The sequence below is a fragment of the Tachypleus tridentatus genome, chromosome 10 (assembly GCF_004210375.1).
Source record: "Tachypleus tridentatus isolate NWPU-2018 chromosome 10, ASM421037v1, whole genome shotgun sequence".
Classification (NCBI taxonomy): domain Eukaryota; kingdom Metazoa; phylum Arthropoda; class Merostomata; order Xiphosura; family Limulidae; genus Tachypleus; species Tachypleus tridentatus.
In genome coordinates, this window is record NC_134834.1 from 135598212 (window position 1) to 135623227 (window position 25016).

The 25016-nt window shown below is 32.6% G+C and overlaps 1 protein-coding gene across 1 annotated transcript in view; it reads left to right on the forward strand.

Moving 5' to 3' along the window:
• Positions 1-22577, forward strand: part of LOC143230393 (uncharacterized) — a 29332-nt gene extending 6755 nt beyond the window's left edge. Inside the window, exons 4-19 of the mRNA XM_076463894.1 lie at positions 867-961; positions 1325-1408; positions 1990-2122; positions 2785-2852; positions 4931-5006; positions 7799-7904; positions 8822-8903; positions 9260-9404; positions 10236-10298; positions 11033-11209; positions 15267-15332; positions 16325-16402; positions 16801-16890; positions 17527-17589; positions 19372-19569; positions 21237-22577. Coding sequence (XP_076320009.1) covers positions 867-961; positions 1325-1408; positions 1990-2122; positions 2785-2852; positions 4931-5006; positions 7799-7904; positions 8822-8903; positions 9260-9404; positions 10236-10298; positions 11033-11209; positions 15267-15332; positions 16325-16402; positions 16801-16890; positions 17527-17589; positions 19372-19569; positions 21237-21506 — 1794 coding nt within the window. The 3' untranslated portion in view covers positions 21507-22577. The remainder of the gene's footprint in view (positions 1-866; positions 962-1324; positions 1409-1989; positions 2123-2784; positions 2853-4930; positions 5007-7798; positions 7905-8821; positions 8904-9259; positions 9405-10235; positions 10299-11032; positions 11210-15266; positions 15333-16324; positions 16403-16800; positions 16891-17526; positions 17590-19371; positions 19570-21236) is intronic.
• The last annotated feature ends 2439 nt before the right edge of the window (positions 22578-25016 follow it).

A 25016-nucleotide genomic window follows, 5' to 3' on the forward strand; every position in this document is an offset into this window, starting at 1 on the left:
TACGTTTTTACAAAGAAAAATGTTTTTCTCGCGTTATTTGTTTTTAAGAGCCAAGTCACACTGGGCTATCTTATGTGTCCACCGTGGGGATTCTAATTACTGATTATAACGTTATATGTAGACTGACCACTGTCCGAACCCATGGGGACCTCGCGTTATCTAAATATCATTAGACAGTAATATATTCTTCGTGATGTGTATTCAAAATGATAAAAATATATGCCAGCAAAATTAATTCTTGTGGAGAAAACTTATGCAATAGTATTAACGTACATTGGTGTCGTTCGATTGATCTCCATGTATCTAAATAGCGACATCGATATATTTACACGTTTTAATACATAGGATACAATATGTAGCTGGATATCGCATATACAGCAGAGTTGACATATTGTTATACACTATTCTTTACTTTCTCACTTACGTTCTTGGAATTATGTAGTTTAGCTAAAAGAAGTTTGTATTCTTAAGTGATTTTTACTTTAACGCTTTTAACAAATATGCTATTAGTACGTGACCCTAGAGTTAAATTTCATTCACGTACAACTTACTAAATGCGTGCGATGTGTTTCTTAAAACAAGTGCTTCAGTAGGTCAAACTTTACCACCTATTCACAAGTATAACTTGTTTCATATAAGTTGGCTCATCCTTGAAGTGTCTTTCAGGGAATTTCACTGCTGTACAGGTAACACTTCATTATACTCCTGTGATGTGTATTGTATGGGATATGTATTATACAGCTAACATCCTACAGTCCTTTGATATGTGTTGTACAGCTAATTCCTCATAATACTGTGATATGTACTATACAGGTAGAACCACAGTGCTGAGAATATGTACTACATAGATATATATTTTACTCTAGGTCTATTTTCCTTGTGAAGCAGGTGGCCAGAGCGATTTTGTACTCCAGCATCTCACGTCACGTGGTCTCGGGCGAAGAGATGGATCAACTATTGGGTAAGTAATGTGATCCTAGTCAGGGAAATGGGTCATACAGTCAATTAGCCCTGTATTACTGAGCTTTGGGTATGAAATTTTGGTCAGCGAAAATCAAGTATTCATTAAACCTTGTTTCCTCCAAAACAAAACAAAAGTAAAATGTGAAGTGATCTTAACTTTCAGGTTGTTAAAAGCTTTGAGATAAAGATCGGATGTTGATATAGCTATCAGAAATGTGATTTACTTTTAAAATAAAATGATGTTTTAGTAGTGTGAAATAACTAATAGTAGAGTGACACTTTATAAATCTAGAGGTTAAAAATTTTGAGTTGTTAAATAATTATATTTCTTAAGTATTGAAATACATAATTATTTTGTCAGAGTCATCCCATGTGCCGTGTTCTATCGTCACGACTCCACGTCAACAGAACTTTCTAGCAACCAACTTACAGACACTGAGGACACGTGAGTAACCATCATATCATTATAAATGAGAATGTGTTTATAGTCTTTATAGCGTGAGGTGACAAGGACGAAATAAAATATGACTTACTAAGGTTTATAAATGCTCAGGAGGATGATACAACAGTCAATGCCCTTTACTGGCTCTCTCTAAGAACTACTTCAAATATTTGTTACTTACATGTATTGTAGGCCTAGCATGGCCACGTGGTTCAGGCGCTCGACTCTTAATATGAGGGTCGTGGGTTCGACTAGAGGGAAGGCAGCTAATCATCACCACTTGGGCTACTATTTTACCAACGAAAAGTGAGATTGACCATCACATTATAAAATCACCACGACTGAAAGGGCGAGCCTGTTTGGCGTGATAGGGATTCGAACCCGTGACCTTCAGATTACGAGTCGAGCGCCCTAATCACCTGGCCATGCCGGGCCCGCAATTGTTGTTTTCTGGTAATATAACCAGAGGTATAGTCATAATGTTGCTGCTTTTGTAGTAATGATAAGCCTTTCGTTTTTTACTGAAACGAATTGTACCATAACGTTATATTTACAATACATGGCTTATATACTTATTATTATAGCGACAGTGATGGATCTGTTAGTTCACCCAAGGCTTCCAAGGCAAAGAATGATATAAAACGTGCCAGGAAAGCTTTCAAGTCAATGCAGAAAAGGTTTTTGAAGACTGTGACAGCTAGACTTACTGTTGCTCAGGTCTGTGCTCCTTTAGTTAACATAAAAAAATTTAGAACAGCTGTTCAAAAGATTTCTACGTTTTGGAATATGTCTCGTATGCTATACGTTTGTCTTCGGATCACCTAGTAGAACAAGTCTATCTAATGTTTATATACCATTAAGTGATTTGTTCTTGATTAGGACGGATATTAAACTGAATAAACTTTCCACGTTAAAAATTTATTTTTCGTAAATATTTCACAAATTAGCTCCAGTTGCCAAATTATTCAGAGGTTTAGAATAGTTAGTTAATATTAAAATATTAAATTTCTACTGATCTTGTGGTAGCAAAAACTATTACTTCTGGTTAACTCTACCTCTCTCATCAAGCTCATTATTTTGCTTATATGACAGATTTATTGCGAAGAACTAGCGAAGTAACGATGATAGTGGAAGTTTTAAATGGCTCTTAGAAATTTTTGTTTGTGTAATTGTTTGTAGAAAACAGACGTATTTCCCGAATTTGTGACATTCAAGTTTCAATAAAATTGCTTACGTAACTCCAGGGGTTATTAACAAATGTGAACTTCGATAATCAACAGATCTTAGACAGCATTTTGAGTTGTCAGGTATAAACCACATTTCAGACCTGTTTATCTGTTTAAGTGTTTATTCAACATGGACATGCATGCTGTTTTCAGGTTGTTGATGGAATACGAGCCAACGCAGTTTTGTCATTCGACTTCGTGATGTTTATAATATTAGCCAGGTGGGTATTGATTAGAATTACTTTATATTTGATGTTTTCTAAAAGTTCAAATTAATACCATTTTATTTCTTAGAGAATTCTATAGAATTGGGAATTTTAATCTTAAAGTCCGGTATTACTCATCACAGTCTTCGTGTAACAAGGTTACCAACCCTAAAAAGTGCTTGTAAGACTACACGTGCCCATTGTTGAAAACGTAACTATATACAGTTCCAGCATTATCTGTTTGTAAAATAAGTTAATGCATTGTAAGTAAAATAATTATATCTTCGAATTTACAACGCTAGAAATCGGGTTTCGATACCCATGGTGGGCAGAGCACAGATAGCTCATTGTTTAGCTCTGTGCTTAATTACATACATACAAACAAGTGAAATAAATGACTACATTTTTTTCGATCTTCACAGTAGGATTAATTAATGTCTTTTTTCTATCGTCGTGGAGGAAGTAATCATATGGCGCTGCTAGCAATAAGATTTATAGATTTTTTTTTTTAAGTTGAGCACAAACCTTATAGCTATGCCTCGGCCTGCCACGAGTATCAAAACGGGGTCTGCAAATGTAGCACTGTACCATTAAGGAGTCATAGATGTTTACTTTCGTAGTTAGTTAACTTACGCTTTAGTAGTTTGGCAAACTTGTACTTAAAGTGCTTATTTTATAAGATTAGTACACACAGCTATCTAATACTTGCAGGCAATGTTTTATGAGGAGCTTGTATTACTGCAGGAGAATAACAAATGTATGAGGAGATTTAGGGAACCACTTTTTCAAGACGAAGTTTTGCTTTAGTTTTAGTTTTTTTGAAATGCTGCATGATGTTAAAATATAATTTATGCGCCATCGTACCTTTCAGCAAAAACAACTCGTACATGATTTGGCCTTTCATGTGGAAACATGTTAACATGCCCTATTTCGTAAGTTATTTTAAACTCGTGCAGTTACAGAGTTGATTTAAGATCAACATATAATTTAAAAAAAAATTGAAAAGAGATTTTCACTGAGAAATTTATAGGAAACTACTTTCTAAAAATTGATAAAGATTTCAAACATATCTGTAAAATCTTTATGTAGGGAGTGAAATTTTGTAAATGAAAAAGCTTAAAGTCATTCACCCTAATTCAGGAGGTTCTTTAAAAATGTTGCTTATATGATACTAGCGTATAGTCTGTCAAAAATGACGAGGCAAGTATCCCCCATACACACACATACACACAGTAAAATCTAACTTCACATTTCATAGCTAGCTGAAAATAATTATAATACTAAATTTTGTGAAATTTTGAGCTTGGTCAATAAAGAGGCACAAAAGTGCAGTTGAAGCAGTCAAACGTCTGTAAATTATTTTGTGAGCCAATCAAAATTAAGAAGATTCATGAGCTGAATTTGTGGTGTATTAAAAGAATAATTATTGGTAAACACCAGTTAAATTTTAACTACTTTTAATATATAGAAAAGCCAGTGTGTTTTGGTAACACTCCATTACAACAATGGCTTTTATGTCATGTTGTTTAGCAACACAAGTACTGAATCGATATTTTTACTTTAATGATAAATTGTATGCACTTGACTCTAGCCGAGGTGATTCCACAGTACGTCTTTACTTTAGAATTATTATACTAACACGTATAAGGTTTCACGACATTTTTTGCCCCTCGTCACTAAAATCGTAATAGGCAGACAGTAATCAAACTATTTATGTAATGGCAGACAGTAGTCTGGTTTTTATGACTCCTATTTTGAAAAATTAAGCGTTATGTGACACACAGTGGCTTTTATATAGGTTAGATTAAGCTAAAGGTGTGCTTAAAACTTTGTTATTATAATTGTACATTATTTTTACACTGAGTACAATCAAATAGTTATATGATCCTTTCTTTAAATGAACTATGTTGTCAATGTTTCCAAGATACAAAAGATACTCCACTGAGTTCAAAAATAGAATAAAATTATATATATTTACATTTATAATGTACTTTAAACATTCATTGTTAAACAGTAAAAATATTAATATATATATATGTGGGTGGCACTCCACCGTTTAAAAACGTTTAAGTAACGAATTGTTGTTTTTGTAGCATGATTGCTGCTTTGGGTTTGATGGAAAATAGTTCAGTTGTTCTAGTTGCCAGCATGTTGATATCACCTCTTATGGTAAGACATTTTTTTACAGATTATAAAAGAAATTTACAATAAAAAATAAATAATTTCCATCTAGTTAGTCAATCAGAAAACAAAAAACTATAATTAAAATTATAATTAATAAATTCGAACGGTCTTTTGAATAGAACGCTGTCGAAAAGCGTTTCAGACGTTCAAATTAGTAAGGCAAACACTGAAAAAACTAGAAATGGAAAAGGGAAATGCTTCTGTGAAAATTAGAATGGTGCAGCTTTAATAAAGTTTTGGCATTCGAATTTATTATTTATAATTTTAATCGTAATTTTTAGTTTTCTGATTGACTAATTAGCTGAAATTATTTATTTTTTATTGTAAATTTTCTGTGACTAATGAAAAATAAAAGTTTACTGTGTGTTTGTTTGTTTCTAGAAAATGATATTTATCTGGGTTACGCATTATAATTTATATTTCTTGGGCACGTCTCAAATACAAACAAATTGAAGCCAATACACACAGTTCCAGCAAAAACACATGAAAACAAACTAAACAAGATGCTACTACAAATGAAAAAAAAATTATATAATCTCAGAAAACCTTTATTCTTACCTATGAAACATCGACTCAGACACACCACAACTATAAGTCACACCTAAACTTCAAAAACCCGATTGTCCAATACGACCCATAAAGTGTACCTATGAATCATTCACCAACAATGTCGGTATATACACAGCGTGTGTATTTTCAAAATATTTAATATCAACCGACTTATTTTTCAAAGACTCTTTTAAATTTAAATCTATTCTTGATCAACTAAACCATAAAGCCTTATTGGCTAGCTTGGTGTAATCTCTCTCTTCACTGAAGTCCCAACTACCGAAGCTAAGATAGCTTTAGAACTTCATATCCAATATCCCAACCCATTAACACACACCCCCCAGCAACAAATTAACAACTCTTCTAGAATTCACTACCACTAAAACTAACTTTATGTTTAATGACTGAAACTTCTTTCAAATAAATGGCTTAAGTATGGGCAATTCCATGTCACCAGTTGTAGCCAACATTTTCATGACACAGAGTGAAACTCAAGCAATTAATTCAGCCTTACACTCACCATTATACTGGTATAAATATGTTGACGATACAATTACTGGTTTCACATCTACAGAACACACACTTAGTCTTTTTAATCACGTTAACACTATACATCCCAACACCAACTTCACCTGTGAACACGATAAAACTAACCAAATAGCATTTCTCAACTTGAAGATACGAAGAACCGATACACAATTCAAAACAGAAATTCACAGAAAAGTCACCCATACTGGACTATACATATCCTAGTACTCTGAGCATGAAACAAAATAAAAACAGCCACAAAACTATACTCACCCGATAAAAATTAATAATGAAATCAACAAAATAAAATAACACTTCATCAACATCAACAAATTTCCTTCAAAAACTGTTGAAAAAACTATACACACAAACCTAGATCAACAAAACAGTCAACAGTAAACAAACAATAATAAATTCAAAGAATCAACAAACTATAAAACCTTACATTGCCGTATACCACATAGTCCCGATATTAGCAAAAAAGTAAGTTACATTTTGAAAAATACTCACAGCAAAACACAAAATTCTAGTAAGCTCTAAAATTGTACAAAGACTAGGTACAAAATTGAAATCTATACGATGTAAAAACTACATTTACAAACATAACATTAATATTATTTATAAGATACAATGAAACAAGTGCCACGACTTCTGTATCGGAGAAACAAGCGGAAAAATAAAAACCAGATTCAAAGCATACAAGAAACACCTTCGCACGTTTTTGAACATTGTAAATCAAATAAGCACAACACAATCGTAGAAAACACCCAGATATTAAGTAGGGAAATAAATACAAACAAACGCAAAATAAAAAAAAACTACTTATTCAACAACTCAAACAAAAAATTGAACCAATATAAAGGAACATCTTTATACCTATACTAATTATTAATTTAGCTACAATCCTGTAAAGTATATTGGTTACAAAGGAATACATTATATTCAAATTAACTAAGCATCTTACAGAAGAAATTTCCAGGTCAACTACAACCGTTCAGAAAAAAAAGACAGGAAAACTAACATACATATTCTGAAAAAAATGTTAGAATATCAGGTTCTTACTTCAGTAATAACAAATAAATTACATTTTTAGAGACGTTAAAATGAGTAGTTTAAACACTTTAAAATATAAAAAAACAACAACCTTGGGTTCTTGAATTCTTGATTTTTCTCCCATTTTCTTTTTTTTTTAATTTTACTAATGTTTATTAATGCTTTTCAATTTTGAATGAAAACTTTTGGGGACACCTATGTTTCTTTTCTTGAACCAACAGGTGGTACTCTGTATTTTTAAGTGAAAATTGTTTCCACGCAATTAATTTTCGTTAGAGTTTATTCAGTCCAAATTCATACTCAGTGGAAGTATATAAAATAGTAATTTCGTCTGAAGGGATTTCATTTTTTTCAGAGAAAAGGAACAAAAGTAACTTAAGGTAATTAATGTTTTTTTGTAATAACTTAAGGAACGATCGCCAAAAAAATCGTGTGTTTTTCAATGACAGCCTGCTTGAGCTATATTCACGATATACTTAAAGCTTTTAAACGAGTTACTTTTTGAAAGGATGATAATTGTAGACTGGAATTTATGACAAAATAAAAATTGCAATTATTATGGTGTGAACCATAACAATTGTTGTTATAACAAATAACCTGTATAAATAAAATAATTAAACGTAATTCTTCTTTAATATATTATCTAGGGTCCAATATTGGCAGGAACGTTTGGTGCAGTAATCGAGGACAGATCTTTGAGAAACCAAGGCTTAACAAACGAAATAATTGGTTTATCTGTGTGCATTGTGTTTGGTAAGTTACTACAATGTTCAAATTTAAAATAAAGCAATGTATGTATAGTACATGATTGGTATCAACAGAAAGTGTAATGCTATTTCTACATCATTTACCTATCACGTATCATTGAGTTAAATGTTAATTCCATCTCCTTTTAAGTTTAGTACTTAAGGTGCATAAGAATGACTTATCAAGTTTTGACTTTTAGTGTAATTTATGAAGATTTTTCATAAAATGTTTTAACAAAATTATACAATATTAATATAATTTTATTAAGATAAATTTAGACATATTTTCAAAATTAAAATGAAAACCTGTTATTTTAAACTACAACTAATTATATTAAATGGATCACTCACATGAATAAGAAAGATTATTTTGAAGATTGAAACACCAATGTTAAGTCTTAAACACTTAAGTATAAGGCAATGTTATGATCTGCAAGTTTTTAATAGTCAACAGTGTTTCAATGTATAAATTATTAGTAGAGTTTTAAACTAAACTTTATGATTATAGTGAAAATGTTTCTCTAGTCTTGTGACCTAGTGGTTAGCATGCCAGTACTTTGAAAGAGAAACTTATAGTTTATGTTCTGTTACCATAAGTTCGTGGCCGGTACTTAGTGGCTGAAGTTCTCTTATGAGAGTGGTATTCAAATTCCATTAATCGATTAGAATAACTCAAGAATTGGCTGAGCACTGTTGACTAGCTTCCTTCCCTCTAGTTTTATCAGCTCAAAATTAGGGAGGGCAAATGCACATATTCTTTGTTTAGCTTTGCACAAAGATCCAAACAAACATATTACTCTCGAATACATATTCATCAAACTGAAATGCTTGCACATAATGAATTATGTTATATTCAAGTACATTTAAGTTCTTAGGGCAGACGCCATATACAGAGTGTGAATAAATATATTTTATCATTAATAGGTTTTCTCTTCGGTCTTATCTGTGGAAATTTCAGCGACACCTGGGGTCAAGGAGAGTGGCCAACATCAGAAATGGCTGGCAGGTTTGTCAAAACATTCTAGTTAGTTCTGGGTATTTTAAAATAACGAAATTTAAGTCAGAAGTTTTCAAACTTGTCCTGGATCCCTTTCCAATATTTTTTACCTTCTTCGAATCGTCCAACTTGTAACCACAATTAAATTTTGCTAAGCTATGACTAAGCTAAAGTTTTCTGGTTACATGAAAACTGATATCTGTTTGACATCCAGGAAATAACCCAGGACATCAAGAGATTTGTGAACTACAGTTTGGGAACCTGCCTTTAACGATATAAACATAATTATAATAATAGTTATTTAGAATTATTACACAGAAATGTCGAATACTCAACTTAATCTTTTTCGTGTTCTTCATCACTAGGGGTTACTGGAGAAGCTTATGGGTAGGCGTGCTGATTGCACTGCCCTCTGGCGCCGGTGTGGCCCTTTCAGTGCTGGGCGGAAATGCTGGATCTTTGGTTGGTGTGGCTATTTCTGCCTCTCTATTGCCTCCTGCAGTTAATGCTGTACGTTTATTTTACGTATCTTTATACAGCAACTGTTATTTAAGTGCATTATTTAAATATAATTTTAATAATATTATTATTTTAAAGCCACTAACTTATTCATCCTAGAAGTTTAAGTGTTATAAGCGTTTGCCTTTTGTGTGCCATCATCCTAATAATGTATATTGAGAAAACTTATGAGTTACTTTTATAGCATATCAAATTGTGTTTTCTTACTTCTCCATCTTAAAACAATGTGTGTATGTTGCTCCTTATTCTTTATACTATTGAAGTTTCCCAGTAATCTCTGACTATATTATTTTCTTAATGCAAGATTTATCATCTGGTATTTAAAATAATAGCTTGTTATTATTTCACTTCATTTTCTTGATTACTTGTGATAAATGTAATTATTTTGGAACACAATCAGTTATCAAAATTCCTGATACATCTGTAAATTTAATTCTATCGAAGTAAAGTGTCTCCTGTGACTAGCTTAAATATTTGTTATAAAGAGGAAAACCATTGCCCATAAAGCTAGAAATCACTTTTAGTTCATTGGAACTTTATTGAATATCAGAGTTACTGAAAATTTTGAGAACTTAATTTCTTTGTGTATCTTATAACGGTTGGTATGGGTTGAGATACATTTTTATTTCAAGTGGATTTCTCGTCATCAAGAATTTATTTGTGTATATTAAGTTTATTTTTTGTATTACTTTAATCAAAGAGAAAAATTTCTTTCAGTTTTAAAACAAGAAGAATGTCTCAATGAGCTTTATGAAGTTAATATTGCTTTAGAACACGTGCTTACAAGTTACTTAAAAATATATATTTTCCATTGTATTCTAGGGTATTCTATGGGCTTTGGCGATGCTAAAAAACCTACGTTCATTCTCAGAGAAAGTCACAACAGTAGGTGCCGAGTTTTCAAAAGATATATTATGTCATAGTGGATTATTGGTAAATTATTATATAACCAGACCTTTTCGAGATGGCTGAGTTATGGTTGATAAAATATTGATATTAGCAAACTGCTTGTAAACAACTATGACGGTGTGAAATGGTTTAAAGTGGTGAGATGTTTGTTTCATATTTATGTATTAACATGTCTCGATAAATATTTTAACATGATGTTATTTATTTATTTTAACAACATATATTAATAATTATTATTCTATCGAATCAAACTGATCCATTATTAAGAAGAACTGGCGGAAAGCAAGCTAATCTTCGAAGTCATTTGCTTGGGAAATAAAGTTTGAATTAACAAAATTCACAACTGAAACTTTAGAAAAAAATTGAATTTAAACTTCATAGGACCGATTGTACCAGACTTACAGGATTTTTGTGCTGCATTAGTGTGCCTAATAAAATTTTCTGAGAATAGTGACACTTTAATTGACTATTATATGTAAATTACTACATCCTTAATTTAGTCATTGCAAGCTCCAAACTGCTATGAATGACAACTGCTGTAAGTTTAGTGCCATTTCGTACAGTAAGTTATTGAAAGTTTAATGGTATCTCTTAATGCAAAATTAATATTGTCTCAACTGTAATCAGCTACATACTAAATTGCCATCTGGCAAATTATATTATATTGAACAAAAATAAGATAATTTAGTGTTCTATTTTTATTTAAAAAGGCAGAAATAGCTGGTAATATCTACTTGACGAAACCATCATTAGTGCCCCCTCGTGATTATCAGATCATGTATTCCTTTCGCATGGACAAAGAATGTGCAGTACTGGGGCTCATTAGTCTATTACTGACCTTAGTCAACATTTTATGCATCATAATAGCTGCAGTGTGTGTGTTGAAGGTAAGGTATTGATATATTGTGTATTGTATCTCTATCGTATGTATAATGTTAGTGCATCACACCTTGTTTTTTTTACTGTAACTGCAACTCTTTATACATTGTGCGTTAGAGTTACTGTTGTTATTGTTCCACACGTTTTTAATGTAGCTGCAGTACCTAGGGTTGAAGATGAATGTTTGATATTATTAGTCGGTTTGGTAGAGCAATTTGTTATTAAATATTTACAACAGAAAACGACTTAGAAATATATTTTTCTCTGCATTTATTTAGTGAGGTAATTAATAACTTATTCATTGTCCAGCTCCAAGTCTTTGTGAATATAGGATAATATATTATTCAGCTTTTCTTTTCTCGTAGCTATATGGGTTCAATCTAAAGGCAATTTCCTATATTCCACACCAGCGATGGATGCTGGAATAAAGAGTAATAACATAAAAATGATGTGAAAATTTGGAAATTTATTATTTAGTGCTGCAAAGGTGTTATCAAGTTTGGATGTTATATCAACATCATGGGCATTCGAGTGTTTCTTTCATAACCCTACATCTTGATTGACGATGTGGGGGAAAGAGCATCGTAAAATGCGACTTTGTTTCCTCTTTACATCTAGAAGCGAGAATGGTCAGAGTTGTGAGAACTAGGAAGATCCCTATAGTTTAAAAAACACAGAATACCTTAGAGCGAGATTAAAATTAAAACATGGTTTAAGTTTTATTACATTAACGTGACATTATCAACTGTAACCGACGATCACTTAACACAGTTTATTTAATACACAACGCATACATACATGCATAAACACACAACAATTGGTGATGAGATAATTTAATAACTATGAAATAAAGATTTAAATGCCTTGCATTAGGTTTATAAAATGGTCTCCTTTATTTCATTAATATTTTGTCTTATAGTCTGTTTAAACCACTTTCATAACAAATAATACAATAATTATAAGTTCAATTGTTACTTTCATATTCTAAATTTTTAAAATTTTGTTAAACATGTGATGAGCTAAACTGATGGAAATTATAATGAGTAATAACATCGGGTATATACACGACCTAAGCTTGCTATTACTGGCAATATAGCTGAGAAAAAAGAAAAAAAATGGTTTCATAAATTGATTTATTAATTTACTGTAATCCTATCTTAAATAATTTCAAGTGCCCTGATTATTTAACATTCTTTTTTGTTTTGTTGGGCTATCTGTGCTTGCTCACCACGAGTGTCAAAATCCAATTTGCGTTGTAAGCCCTCAGACTTATCGCTGAGCCACTGAAGGGCTAACAGGAAAAGAGAATAGTTCCAAATTTTAGATGGTGAGTGTTAAGGTCATTGATTTGTAACTGGCAGATGTTTTGTTTTCAGGTTCGATTGCGAACCACCAGGAAATGATTTTTATTATGAATATCAAGTTGTGCCATGTTACACTACTATTTACAGTTACACTACTGTTTGGCTCTCGGTATTTCTTAACACGATATTAGTTTTTGTCTTATCATTAGGTTTCACTGCAATGATTAAAAATATTGGATACGTGAAATTAAGATTTTATGTTTTGAAGTTTGTATAATGTACTTTATGAATAGCTAGCTGTACACTAGGGTAATTTAACAAATCATACAGGCCTGAACGGACTGTATTAGATAGGTTATACGTAAAATCTTTAAACCGTAGGTATTTCGACTGAACCATATAAATTAAAATAATTAACATATATATAAAAAAGAAGAATTAGCGATACGAGTACATTAATGAATTATGCCATATATAGCCGTATTTTCGTTATGTATGCATAAGAATTGAAGTTTCCTGTATTACAGTTTGACAAATTTTTTAGTACACTTCATGTCATCCATACACTTCTTTAACTTGTAACCGATGTAAAGAACTGTTAATCATGTTGACTTAAATCATTCAAGTTCTAGAAATATATTATGCAAGACCATTAACCGAAGTTGTACATATAGATGGAATGGCTAATATTATTGTATACCAGCTGGAGTACCTAACGAAAGTTAAGTTATCTTTGGAAATAAAAAGTTGTTTCTTTCATATGTAATTGTAAAAAAAAACACAAAAAACACCTGTAAAAACTCCAAAACACAAAATGTGAAACCGCAAGTTAGAATTATGGACCCAATTAACCTCTATACCAACATACATAGGCCCGGCATGGGCAGGTGGTTAAGGCACTCGACTCATAATCTGAGAGTCGCGGGTTGGAATCCCCGTCCTACCAAACATGTTCGCCCTTTCAACCGTGAGGGCGTTAGAATGTAACAGTGATTCCTACTATTCGTTGGTAAAAGAGTAGCCCAAGACTTGGTGGTGGGTGGTGATGACTAGCTGCCTTCTCTCTAGTCTTACACTGCTAAATTAGGAACGGCTAGCGCAGATAGCCCTCGAGTAGCTTTGCGCGAAATTCAAAAACAGAACAGAATAAGTGAAAATTAATAACTTGTTTCATTACGTTTCACTGTTTTTGTGGTGTACTTCAAGGTTTATATATACGTTAGTTTAATTTACAGTTTAGTCCTGAAAACTAATTTATCTTATTAGTAAAATGTTCATACTTTACATAAATATCATGTATCATATTAACTACCTATACCACAATATATCAATTACTGTATATGTATTTTGAGTAAGTATAAAACTCACTGTAAATTGTAGTAATTACTATATGCGTATTTTGAGTAAGTTCTACGAATTATGAAAATTATTATTTGTATGTTTTGAGTAAGCCCGTGATCTCCTATGTATTACAATGATAAGAATAATAATTATTATAAAAATATTTGTATGCATTTTTTGAGGAAGTCTTTATTCTCTTGTTAATTATGAAACACTTATGGCATACGATGGCAAAATCTCTTTGTGATCACATAACTTCTAATTGCAAGGTATTTCACAAAAACAACACTTTCCTAACAAAATTAACATTATAGTTAGGTTTAAAATGTGCAGTTCGTTCAAAACCTTTACTCGCCACTTTGTGAAAACGCATTCAGACGTTTTTGTACGATTAGTTAAGTTTACCTTCATTACGATTTTACTTTACTTTGCAATAATTTAGATTCGGTTCTTTTTGTAGGCTGTTATAAACAAATTTTAGTTACTATTTTCTTTACCTCAGGTTTTATTCTTTGTTTTTGTTAGTTTCTTTGGGTTAACTTGGAAAACCGTGTCATACACTGAACTCTCATACCTGTTTCATACTCTGTACTCTCATACCTGTTTCATACTCTGTACTCTCATACCTGTTTCATACTTTGTACTCTCATACCTGTTTCATACACTGAACTCTCATACCTGTTTCATACACTGAACTCTCATACCTGTTTCATACACTGAACTCTCATACCTGTTTCATACTCTGTACTCTCATACCTGTTTCATACTCTGTACTCTCATACCTGTTTCATACTTTGTACTCTCATACCTGTTTCATACACTGAACTCTCATACCTGTTTCATACACTGAACTCTCATACCTGTTTCATACTCTGTACTCTCATACCTGTTTCATACTCTGTACTCTCATACCTGTTTCATACACTGAACTCTCATACCTGTTTCATACTCTGTACACTATTATTAGTATCATTACTTTAATTTATCGTTTACTTTACGTGTAGTTTTCCTAAATAAAGTTACGTCTACGTGAGTTTGTTTATCTGATCGCGTACGTTTATTTTTCTTTTTTTAAATATAGATCAGGATTTATCGATCTAACACAAAATGCCTGCAAGAAAGAATAGCTTATATGGCATGCGTGAAAATGATAGAATAAATAAAATTAAAGTGAGGGCGTGAAACTACGGCTAGTATTCTGTGAGTCTAGTTGATCTTTCAAGTAGTCCAAGCATTCTTCAATGTTGTTTCTAAAGGTTTTATACATCTTATTAATATTATTTTGAAATTTTGAAACCGAATCTAAAGGGCTTGTATAAAGAAAGAAAGACTCAGATTAATAAACAAGTTTCTTTATAGTATAGTTTTTAGATATTGAAATTTAGTCTTAAATAGAATTACAATCTTAATTTTTATTCAGATCAAAGAAGTCGCTCCATATTCTACAATGAACAAAACAAAACGATTTTGGACAGAAGATGTCAAGGTACGAGCTGTTTTTTTTCAGCTTCATTGCTTTTTTGCAATAAGATTTTTTATAGATTGTTTTATGGAAATATCACTAGTAAAACCACAGCTGATGGTAAGATCAGGAGAAACCAGCTATGAATAGTTTCAGGAATAAATGATATAAAACATTTTTAGTAACTTATGGTTATTATTAATCTAATAAATCCAGACACATTATATGTATTTAAACTTAGTTTTAGTGTAGCAAGGTTTAAAACTTTTTAAATGCTTAGTCTTGTTTAAGTTCTGGTTATTTTTATGTCTGTCGTTTCACAGACCTACATAGTATTAATAACAGTTTCTAAAAACGATACATTAAAAATGCAACTGGCACCAAAATCATAGTCCAAAGAAACCAACCCAGAATGAAGATTTCATTTCTTTCATACAGCATTAGTTACAATAAAGATTTTCGGTGTGAAAGATGAGTGAAAAAACTGGAACCAAAGCAACCTCATTCAATGATTTTTCTGTCAGTCTTCATTGGCTTTTTATTCTATTGGTCTCTTTCTAATGTGGTTTTGAAAGTCGACATCACGTAGAGGCTGTGAGAGTTTGTCAGGGATTAACTTCAACGTGTGCGGCAGAAGTTTGTTACGCTGGAAATTGCAAGGTGAAGCAATGGTACGTAGTCTTGACCACCAGAATGGGTGCAAACAATGAGAGGATGAAGCATTTTATGGAAGAGAATAATACCTGACGCACATCTTTTGTACAGTACGATTTAACCTTCAGAATTTAAAGAAGTTATAATAAAAATATAACAAAAATACAAGCTGCAGAGTGGAGACAGTAAGATAAGACTTCGTGATAGAGGATTCTCAATAGTAGGACCCATACAGTGATACGAATACAGCATTTTACAGCTTCGACTGCAATTCACAAACCTAATAAATGGGATAATATTAACACTAAAATAAGAATGCTTATCATAAAATAATTATTATTGTATGTTTTTTTTTTTTTCAGATCGCCCGGAATTTCTACAAAAGATCTTCACACACAGACTCAGCTAACCTTGCAGAGGATTTTCTACACGAGTGGTCGGTATGTTCTTTCTTTTTCTACAAATAGATGTGATATACAGGAAGCATACCATGTTAAGCTAACATAACACTGTGGTAAACCGAAACACATTGTTAAAAACCGATAAGCTAGATACAGGGATAATGTTATAGCATACTGTGATAAATCTGATGCTATACCGTGATAAAATCACCATGTTCCAGGATAAACTGATATCATAATGTGGTAGGTTTAAATACAATGTAGAAAACAGAATAAATGATAAATTTGTGCTTCTTTTGAAAAGTAACTTACATCTTACTCATTCAGTATGGTGTTTGTAAAGCATGGATTATTCTGTTGTATTGTGTACACGTACAAGTTAATTTGTGTAGTCTCTTGTTATACATGTATTATAAGATACAATATTTCTTTACTAGAAACTAACTGGCTTAGATGGAACAGAAATATTTGGAAATACGCGTTCTGCTCGTAAAACAAGACAGGAAACTGTGAAAGGACTGGTGGAGGTAAGTGTATCATGACTAAATTAACGAATATACATCAGTGTTGAAAACATTGCAGAAATAAGTCTGGAATAAAAAAAACAACTATGAAAGGCTCGTCTAAATTATGAAAATAACGGAGGTAAGCCAAGACTGAAACAACAACAACAAAATCAGTCTGGATTGAAAAATCTATGAAAGACTGGTCTGAGATTACAATATTAACAGAAGAAAATCTGAATGAAATATCTACCGGAGGTAAGTCAAGGTATAAAAAGCCCCAATAATAACAGACGTTCTGGTTTGAAAAAGATTAAAAAATTAACAGAGGTTAGTCTGAATTTAAAAACTAACGGGGTAAGTCTAAGTTGAAATTAGTTGAGGTTATTCTGGATTGAAAGAACTAGCAGAGGGTATTTTGAATTGAAGTAATTGGAGGAAGTCAATCTGTACAGAAAAGTTAAGAAAGGTTTTTGGTAATCTAGATGTAAATTTACAGTTAACTGAGAAGTAACTCGTTTAACAAGCAAGATTTAGCGTATTAAGTAAATAAAAATAACATAGATTCATTTTTAAAATATTTAAGTTTTACACTTATCAATTTCGCTTTAGATGAGTTTTATAGTTTTTGTTTTAAATTGTTTTTTCATTTAAACCTAGGACGTTCAAGATGATGATGTATATCAGGCGGTCATGCAGAGGGTGGGAGGAGTTAGACCTGAAGTAAGTTAGTTTCACTGTGGTTAGTTATTGGATATTGCTTCTCTTAAAATTATATCAAAAAACAACTTAACTCCCTAACTTCTTATTCATTGTATTTAATAACGCTTTCTTTAATCAGTATTGTGGTACTATTAAAATATAAATTTGACTTTTGGCAAATTGTGGCAGAACTGAGTAACTACGAAAGCCAATGTGCTGCTGGAAATACTAGAGTACATTATTTATTACTAGGACATACTCAATATGATGTTTACTTTTATTTGAACATATTTCTTTTCCACCACTACAATATTGGGAGTCTGAAGAAAACAGAGAATTTCGCAGAAATACCTTTGAAATAAGACTTTAATTTTGCTAAGAAATATAAAAATTAGCTAAAACGCTATTTATGTATAAAAAATGAAATATCTTATTTAAAAATAAACTACTACCATATTTAAAATAATATTTTAGTACATCCTCCTGGGAGCAGGGGTATTCATTCACTCCTGCTATATCCTTGTGTTTATAAACATTTTTTAGTTGATTTAGATCTAATTTGTTACAATTTTTTGTTTGTTTGTTTGTTTGTTTGTTTTGGAATTTCGCACAAAGCTACTCGAGGGCTATCTGTGCTAGCCGTCCCTAATTTAGCAGTGTAAGACTAGAGGGAAGACAGCTAGTCATCACCACCCACCGCCAACTCTTGGGCTACTCTTTTACCAACGAAAAGTGGGATTGACCGTCACATATAACGCCCCCACGACTGGGAGGGCGAGCATGTTTGGCGCGACTCGGGCGCGAACCCGCGACCCTCAGATTACGAAGCGCACGCCTTAACGCGCTAGGCCATGCCAGGCCCTAATTTGTTACAAAGATTGAATGCTTCCAAAAAAGCAACTGATTATTTTGTTTAATCTTACTTAAAGGTAAATGACACTTTGAAGGTAAATAAACTGCGATATAATGGTAGCCAATAGGGAGTTTAAAAATGGTCAAAATACAAGTACAATTTGAGATCCAAAGAGAATCATGCTATGCATACCTACATTTGTGAGGTTGAAGAGTCGCTTGGTATATATGATTGCAGAAGTAAAACACTGCGGAGCAGAGATTGCTCTACCTGGTCACCTTTTTAGGGTAGAATGCTATCAATATATCCAGGTTACTCTGAAACCCACGTTTGATAATTCAAAATATCCACCTAATTGGGCTTCAAATTATTTTAACATATAATAATGTGTCTGTTCATATAATACCATCTATTCTTTTTCCTACACAATATAAAAACAGATGACAATATAAATAAGCTTCCTGTAATTGGCTACTGGATCAATCAGGTACAACAGATGTAGGCAAAATTCATTCTAGCTCTTTTTTTGTTTCTGTCCCACCGGTATGTATATTAAATTATGTTATTTTCTTTTAATGTGTGTAGGTTGAATATAAAGAAAATCCTAATAATCGTGATAAATGATTGGTGTCCTTAAAAAAATATGTTATTTTCAATATATATACCACGTAGGGCTATTTGCAGAGTACAGAATCAAAACCCTGATTTTAGGGTTGTAAATCCGTAGACATACTGCCGATCAAATTGTGTTTTTGTTAAGTATATATTATTACTCTTAAATGCATTTATAAATCTTGTTTTAAATAAATAATGATAGCGTATCAAACTTCTTTCCATTACTTCATAAAATAGCACACTAAAACCAGCTTGTGATCTATGAATCGATTAAGTACAAAATATAACTAAAATCTGATATACTTACTGAAATTTTTATACTGATTTTTTGTTAGTCTCTTAGCAAAAGGTTATCTGATTCAGTGACACAAGTGCAAGGGTATCCACATGGAAGCAGCACTATGTCAGTATGGGACATCGAAAATGGCTTCAGTGACGTAACTTTACGACATCCTCAAACCGTTTTACAGTCAGAAAACAAGCCACCAGCTCGGCTGAGCAAGCTTTTTAAATGGATTCCAGTACACCCCAAGGTAAGACTCAAGTATTTAATATGATACGTTGCCATAGCTTCAAGTTAAACAAACTGTTTAGTACGATTTTCTACGGTTTATAACGAAATATTCCAAGAATTGAGAGTCATTTTGAGCATATAGAATTATACTAAACTACTTAAATGGTGGTATATTATTAGATTTAGTCAAAACACAGTTGGCAATGCTCGAACAAAAACTTCTAGCCGTGGAATTAACATATCTCTGATTAAACTTCGATCTCTTGAATAATGTTAAGCATAAGACAAATGGACTTTTATAACTTTCAGTGTCTGCGATTAGGATTATTTTGTATTATTTTGGATGTCTTGTATTCAAATAAGTAATGTCGCAATGAAGATACTAATTTGATCGAAAACGTTTGACAGATCTCTGCTAAAGACTATTGTTCATTAGTTACAAAAGTTTGCTTTTTTAGATTTGAAATCAATATCAACATATTATTTACTTAAAAGCGTTTTTACCAGTATCTATTTTTTTTACTGAAAAACTGCTTCGATTCACTACTTCTTAATGAGGTTTTCTTCTTTTTTAAAAAAAATAAAAACAGAAACAAGTCCACCAATGAAATAGTTTAATGACAAATAAGAACATTCTATTAATTATGTAATATCTAACATTACAGTGTTCGGGCCGAGTGCTGGATGTAAAAACAACTATTTGGAAAGGAACTTTGTTCCTAATATTTGCCTTTATATGTAGACATTTCAATAAACAAGCAGTTTTGTCTTATAATACGATTACAGATATGTTTTTAAATATAATCAAAACTTATTATTGAAATAATATCGATTAATGGGCCTGATACTATATTTTAAATGAAAAATATACTTTACAATATAACAGTTGTTTACACACAGTACACTGTGATTGAGCTGTTCTATTGTAATGTTTGTTGATTAATTATCTTAAATATTTATCGTTAGGTATAGCAAAGTGTCTGAGTGTTTCCCATCCTTAAAAGTAACAAATGTTTATACAATAAAAAATTAACCACGAATGTTTATTTTATAAATTTGGCTCGGCATGACCAGGTAAGATAAGGCGTTCGATTCGTAATCCGAAGGTCGCAGATTTGAATCCCCCATCGCAACAAACATGCTCACCTTTCAGCTGTGGGAGCGTCATAATGTGTCGGTCAATCCCACTATTCGTTGGTAAAAGAGTAGCCCAAGAGTTGGCAGTGGGTGGTGATGACTAGCTGCCTTCCCTCTAGTCTCGCACTGCTAAATTAGGGACGGCTAGCGCAGATAGCCCTCGAGTAGCTTTGCGCGAAATTAAAAAAAAACAAATAAATAAAACATATTTTATAAATCTAAGACAGGAAAAATTATGTTCAATTTATTTATTTTAAATATGTTTTTAGAATTGTGTATACCTTTCTAAGATATTGAATGCTTTAACTTTGTACATGCTCTTAGCAGTTGTTTTTCTCAGGTAGCTGCTATACATGTTATTATTTTGTACAAATTATTTACATGCCATAATGTAGTTAACTTAGGTATCCAAGTTTCTCCAAAATGTTAGCTATAATAGTTACACGAATTTGCTTTATTCTTGATATATACTTAGCTAAATCTGGACAGTTTTTAATATCACGTAAAGTATTATTTTATCATGTAGTTATATATTCCTTCGTTTTACAGGACAAACCAGCATTAGCTAAACCGCCCCTACCTAAAGAGCCAGTCAATGATGGCGTACAGCTCAGAGAACCTGCAAAAAACCGAAACAGTGACCTCTTGCAGCAGTCATTACAAGGTTCAACAAATCCTTACAATTTGTGGCCAACCCGACTGAAGACTCGAGGCCAAACGAGGCTAAATCCTGTAATGGAATCACATCCTGCGCTTTCCATGAAACCAATTCTGAGAAAACAGACAAGTTTAAAATCTCATGTAGAAACGCCATGTTAAATAATTTATTTCACATGAAGTCATAAACGTCTGCATTATGAAAAATTCTGGAACAGAATTAAAATGAAAACTTGTATTAAAGAACATACAATATTTCGTCATGAACTATTCAATGATGATGAAAGCTAACTATGGTAGTCACGAGCACAAAATAACTTATTATGTAGTTTGGCAGATAAACGGAGTTGTTAGGTTTTGTACTTAAAATAAAAATAAAACAAGTAGGATTAGTATCACATTTAGTTTCTTAACACTTTCTCTGTTACTAAGGAAGTACAACTGTTAGTTTATAATTACAACTGATCCATTAATTGGGATTGATAGCTGTCAGTTTATAATTAAAATGTTTTCAGAGACGGGGGATTGAAACTGCTGCTTTATAACTACAACGTGTTGGGCAAACTGAAACTTAAACTGTTGCTGTAAAGTTACAAAACATCTCAGTGAATAGGAGTTGGAACTACCAGTGGATATTTACAATGTTTATGGTAATTGTGGGATGAAACTGTCAGTATATATTTATAATGTATTCTGTGATTATGGGTTGAAACTGTAAGGTGTTATTGTTTTACGGCTTTATCCATTGCAAAAAATGACTATTTTACATATGGTTTGATTAAAATGGTTCCTTTTTAAAAGTGGTTTAACATTTCTTCTCTGAAGTGTTGATAAGGTAGCAGCCATAACACACATACTGTACAGTAATGAAATTTTGAAAATATCCAACTAAAGGTAAGCTCTAAGAATGCTAAGAATATATAACCTGCTTTTTGAATTATGAATCAGATGACCTTTCGAACTACTCCGGAGTACCTTTATAATTGAGATACACGGAAATAGATTGAAACGTCGTTTAATAATAGTTCAGGAGCTAAGCTCTCCCTTTTAATAAATAATTTAACTGTTTCGTGATTACTGTATCTTTTAAACAAACCTTGGTATTATTTGCATAGGAATATGCCATTATCTACTTTATTATTGAGTTTATATGATGAACATATTTATTCTTGAGTATTATATTTTATTCTGTTATTTGACAATAAAAGTGTTTATAACTTGACTACAAACTGACTTTAGGTTTCCTGTATTCATCCCTATAAGTAATCCGAGATTAAGCAGATTAAGAATATCCGTGATGGCGAGAAAACCCACTTGTAGAGAAAAATATATATGTTAAAACGGTTGGTATGTAACATCAGCCAGCTCATTCATCAAAGACTCTTTTAATTTCAAGTGTAATCTTAATCAACTTAATCATAAAAACATAATGGCCAGTTTCGATGTTATATCCCGATTTACAGAAGTCCCAACCGCTGAAACCTGCAAGATAGCCTTAGAACTCTATTACTGAGCAGTAATAGAGAAGGTAGTTTATTATTGGATAAAAACATAAAAGTTGTTATTCTAGTCTGTATAAGTTGTTTTGAGCATTTATTTGTCAAACACACATACACACCTGTTTTGTATAAAAGGGTTTGCTTTTAGTATAATATTTTCCGAAACAGATTAACGCTTTGTTCAGACAATTTACGTATGCTAGAATTTGTATGATGTTAAATTGTTCGACTGTCTAGAAGGGGTATGAAGCAAACAGACATTATCAGAACAGTAGGATACCCACAGTGTACTGTATCTAGACTGCGTAAAAGCCATGGACTACAGGAAAGTCCATTGAAAGCAGCCGAAAACTAATGCCCGACATGACAGTGTTGTGATCAGATTAATACACAAGGGTCGAAAGACGTCTTGCAACACCTTAAAAGAGGAATGGCATGAACACATTAAAAGAACAGTGAACAGTAGATAGGAGACTGATCAAACAAGGTTATTTTATAAGAAAGGCTATCTGAAAACCGATATTAACCAGAATTCACCATCATCACCGTGTTACTTGGGCAAGATAACATGCCAACTTACAATTAGGACAATGGTGAAAAGTCACCTTTTCAGATGAGTTTTGTTTCGGGCTTATTAAAGCTAAAGTCAGGACCTGTGTTCGTCATTTGCCTGGAGACAGGTGAAGTAAGACTGTCTTTTCCATTGGGTTCGTTGGTTGGTTGATTTGGTGTTTGATGGCACAAAGCAGCTAGGCTATCTGCGCCACACATCTGGTAAAAAGTAAAGATTAAAGTAAATGTAGTAAAATTCATAAAAGGAAATTAAGGTAAAACAAAACAAAGATTAAAAAACATAAATAGCATAAAACAAATGTTTACATCTGGTTTAAAACGTTAAGAGAAAAACTACGGTAATACAAGTTGTAAAGGACTTTCTGTAGCATGATTGTAATTATCATAACTCGCCAGGAAGACTAACAGGTAAGTTTGTTTGTATGTTTTTGAATTTCGCACAAAGCTACTCGAAGGCTATCTGTGCTAGCCGTCCCTAATTTAGCATTGCAAGACTAGAGGAAAGGCAGCTAGTCATCACCACCCACCGCCAACTCTTAGGCTACTCTTTTACCAACGAATAGTGGGATTGACCGTCACATTATAACGCCCCCACGGCTGAAAGGGCGAGCATGTTTGGTGCGACAGGGATGCGAACCCGCGACCCTCAGATTACGAGTCGCACGCCTAAACACGCTTGGCCATGCCGGGCCAACAGGTAAGTACAGAAACCATCGTCAACAACCTGAAGTTGGCCTTTCCAGTCCTGGTTCCAAGTTATTTGACGTTATAGTCATTTTCAAAAAGTAAAGTAATAAAAGTTTTAAAAGACTTGTAGCAAAATTCTAATAATAACTCACCAGGATGACTAACGGGTAGTTTAAACAGTAGCGTCAGTCACCTGAAGTTGGCCTTTCCAGTCCTGGTTTTGAGTTATTTGAAGTTACGGCCATTTTCTAATTTCAAATCAAACTAGATGGACTGTGATTCTTAAAAGGGAATCACATTAAAGAAGGTCTAACATATAAATTAAAAAACTTAAATGGCATTAAAAAGATTAATGGCTTCTAAAAACTAAAAATATTACCAAGGTGGACAGTGTCACCATCACCAATAACACTGTCTGACGTTATGGACAACCTTGGAACAGAACATGTTTAAAATGGTGTCGTCGTTGAGAGTCATAACGATGGCAAGAAAGTAAATTGTGGCATATTGTGATATGAGTGTTATAAAGAGTATACGCTGGTGCATCGGTTCCAGGTAAAAGAAAACGATAAGTTAAAAAACTGTGATCAATGCGAAGTTTAGTTAAAACAACTTCCTATTTCCCATCCTTACGGAAGCAAGATGACCAAAGTCCAATATAGGGTTTTATTTGGAAAAATTTGTTTTCGCATTGCTCACTCCACGTCGACTGCCAGCTGGAATGGAGCCGAGCCTTGAATACAGGACCTTAGTCCATGTATGGAACAAGCACAGTGGTGATAGTGCCAGAGCAGATAGACTTAGCTGCAGTGTCGGCGAGCTCGTTCCCGCGAATACCAACGTGGCCTGGTATCCAGAAAATCTGGATAGAAGTAGATGTTCAAGAGAAATGGGTCAGTCGGTTTTGAATATC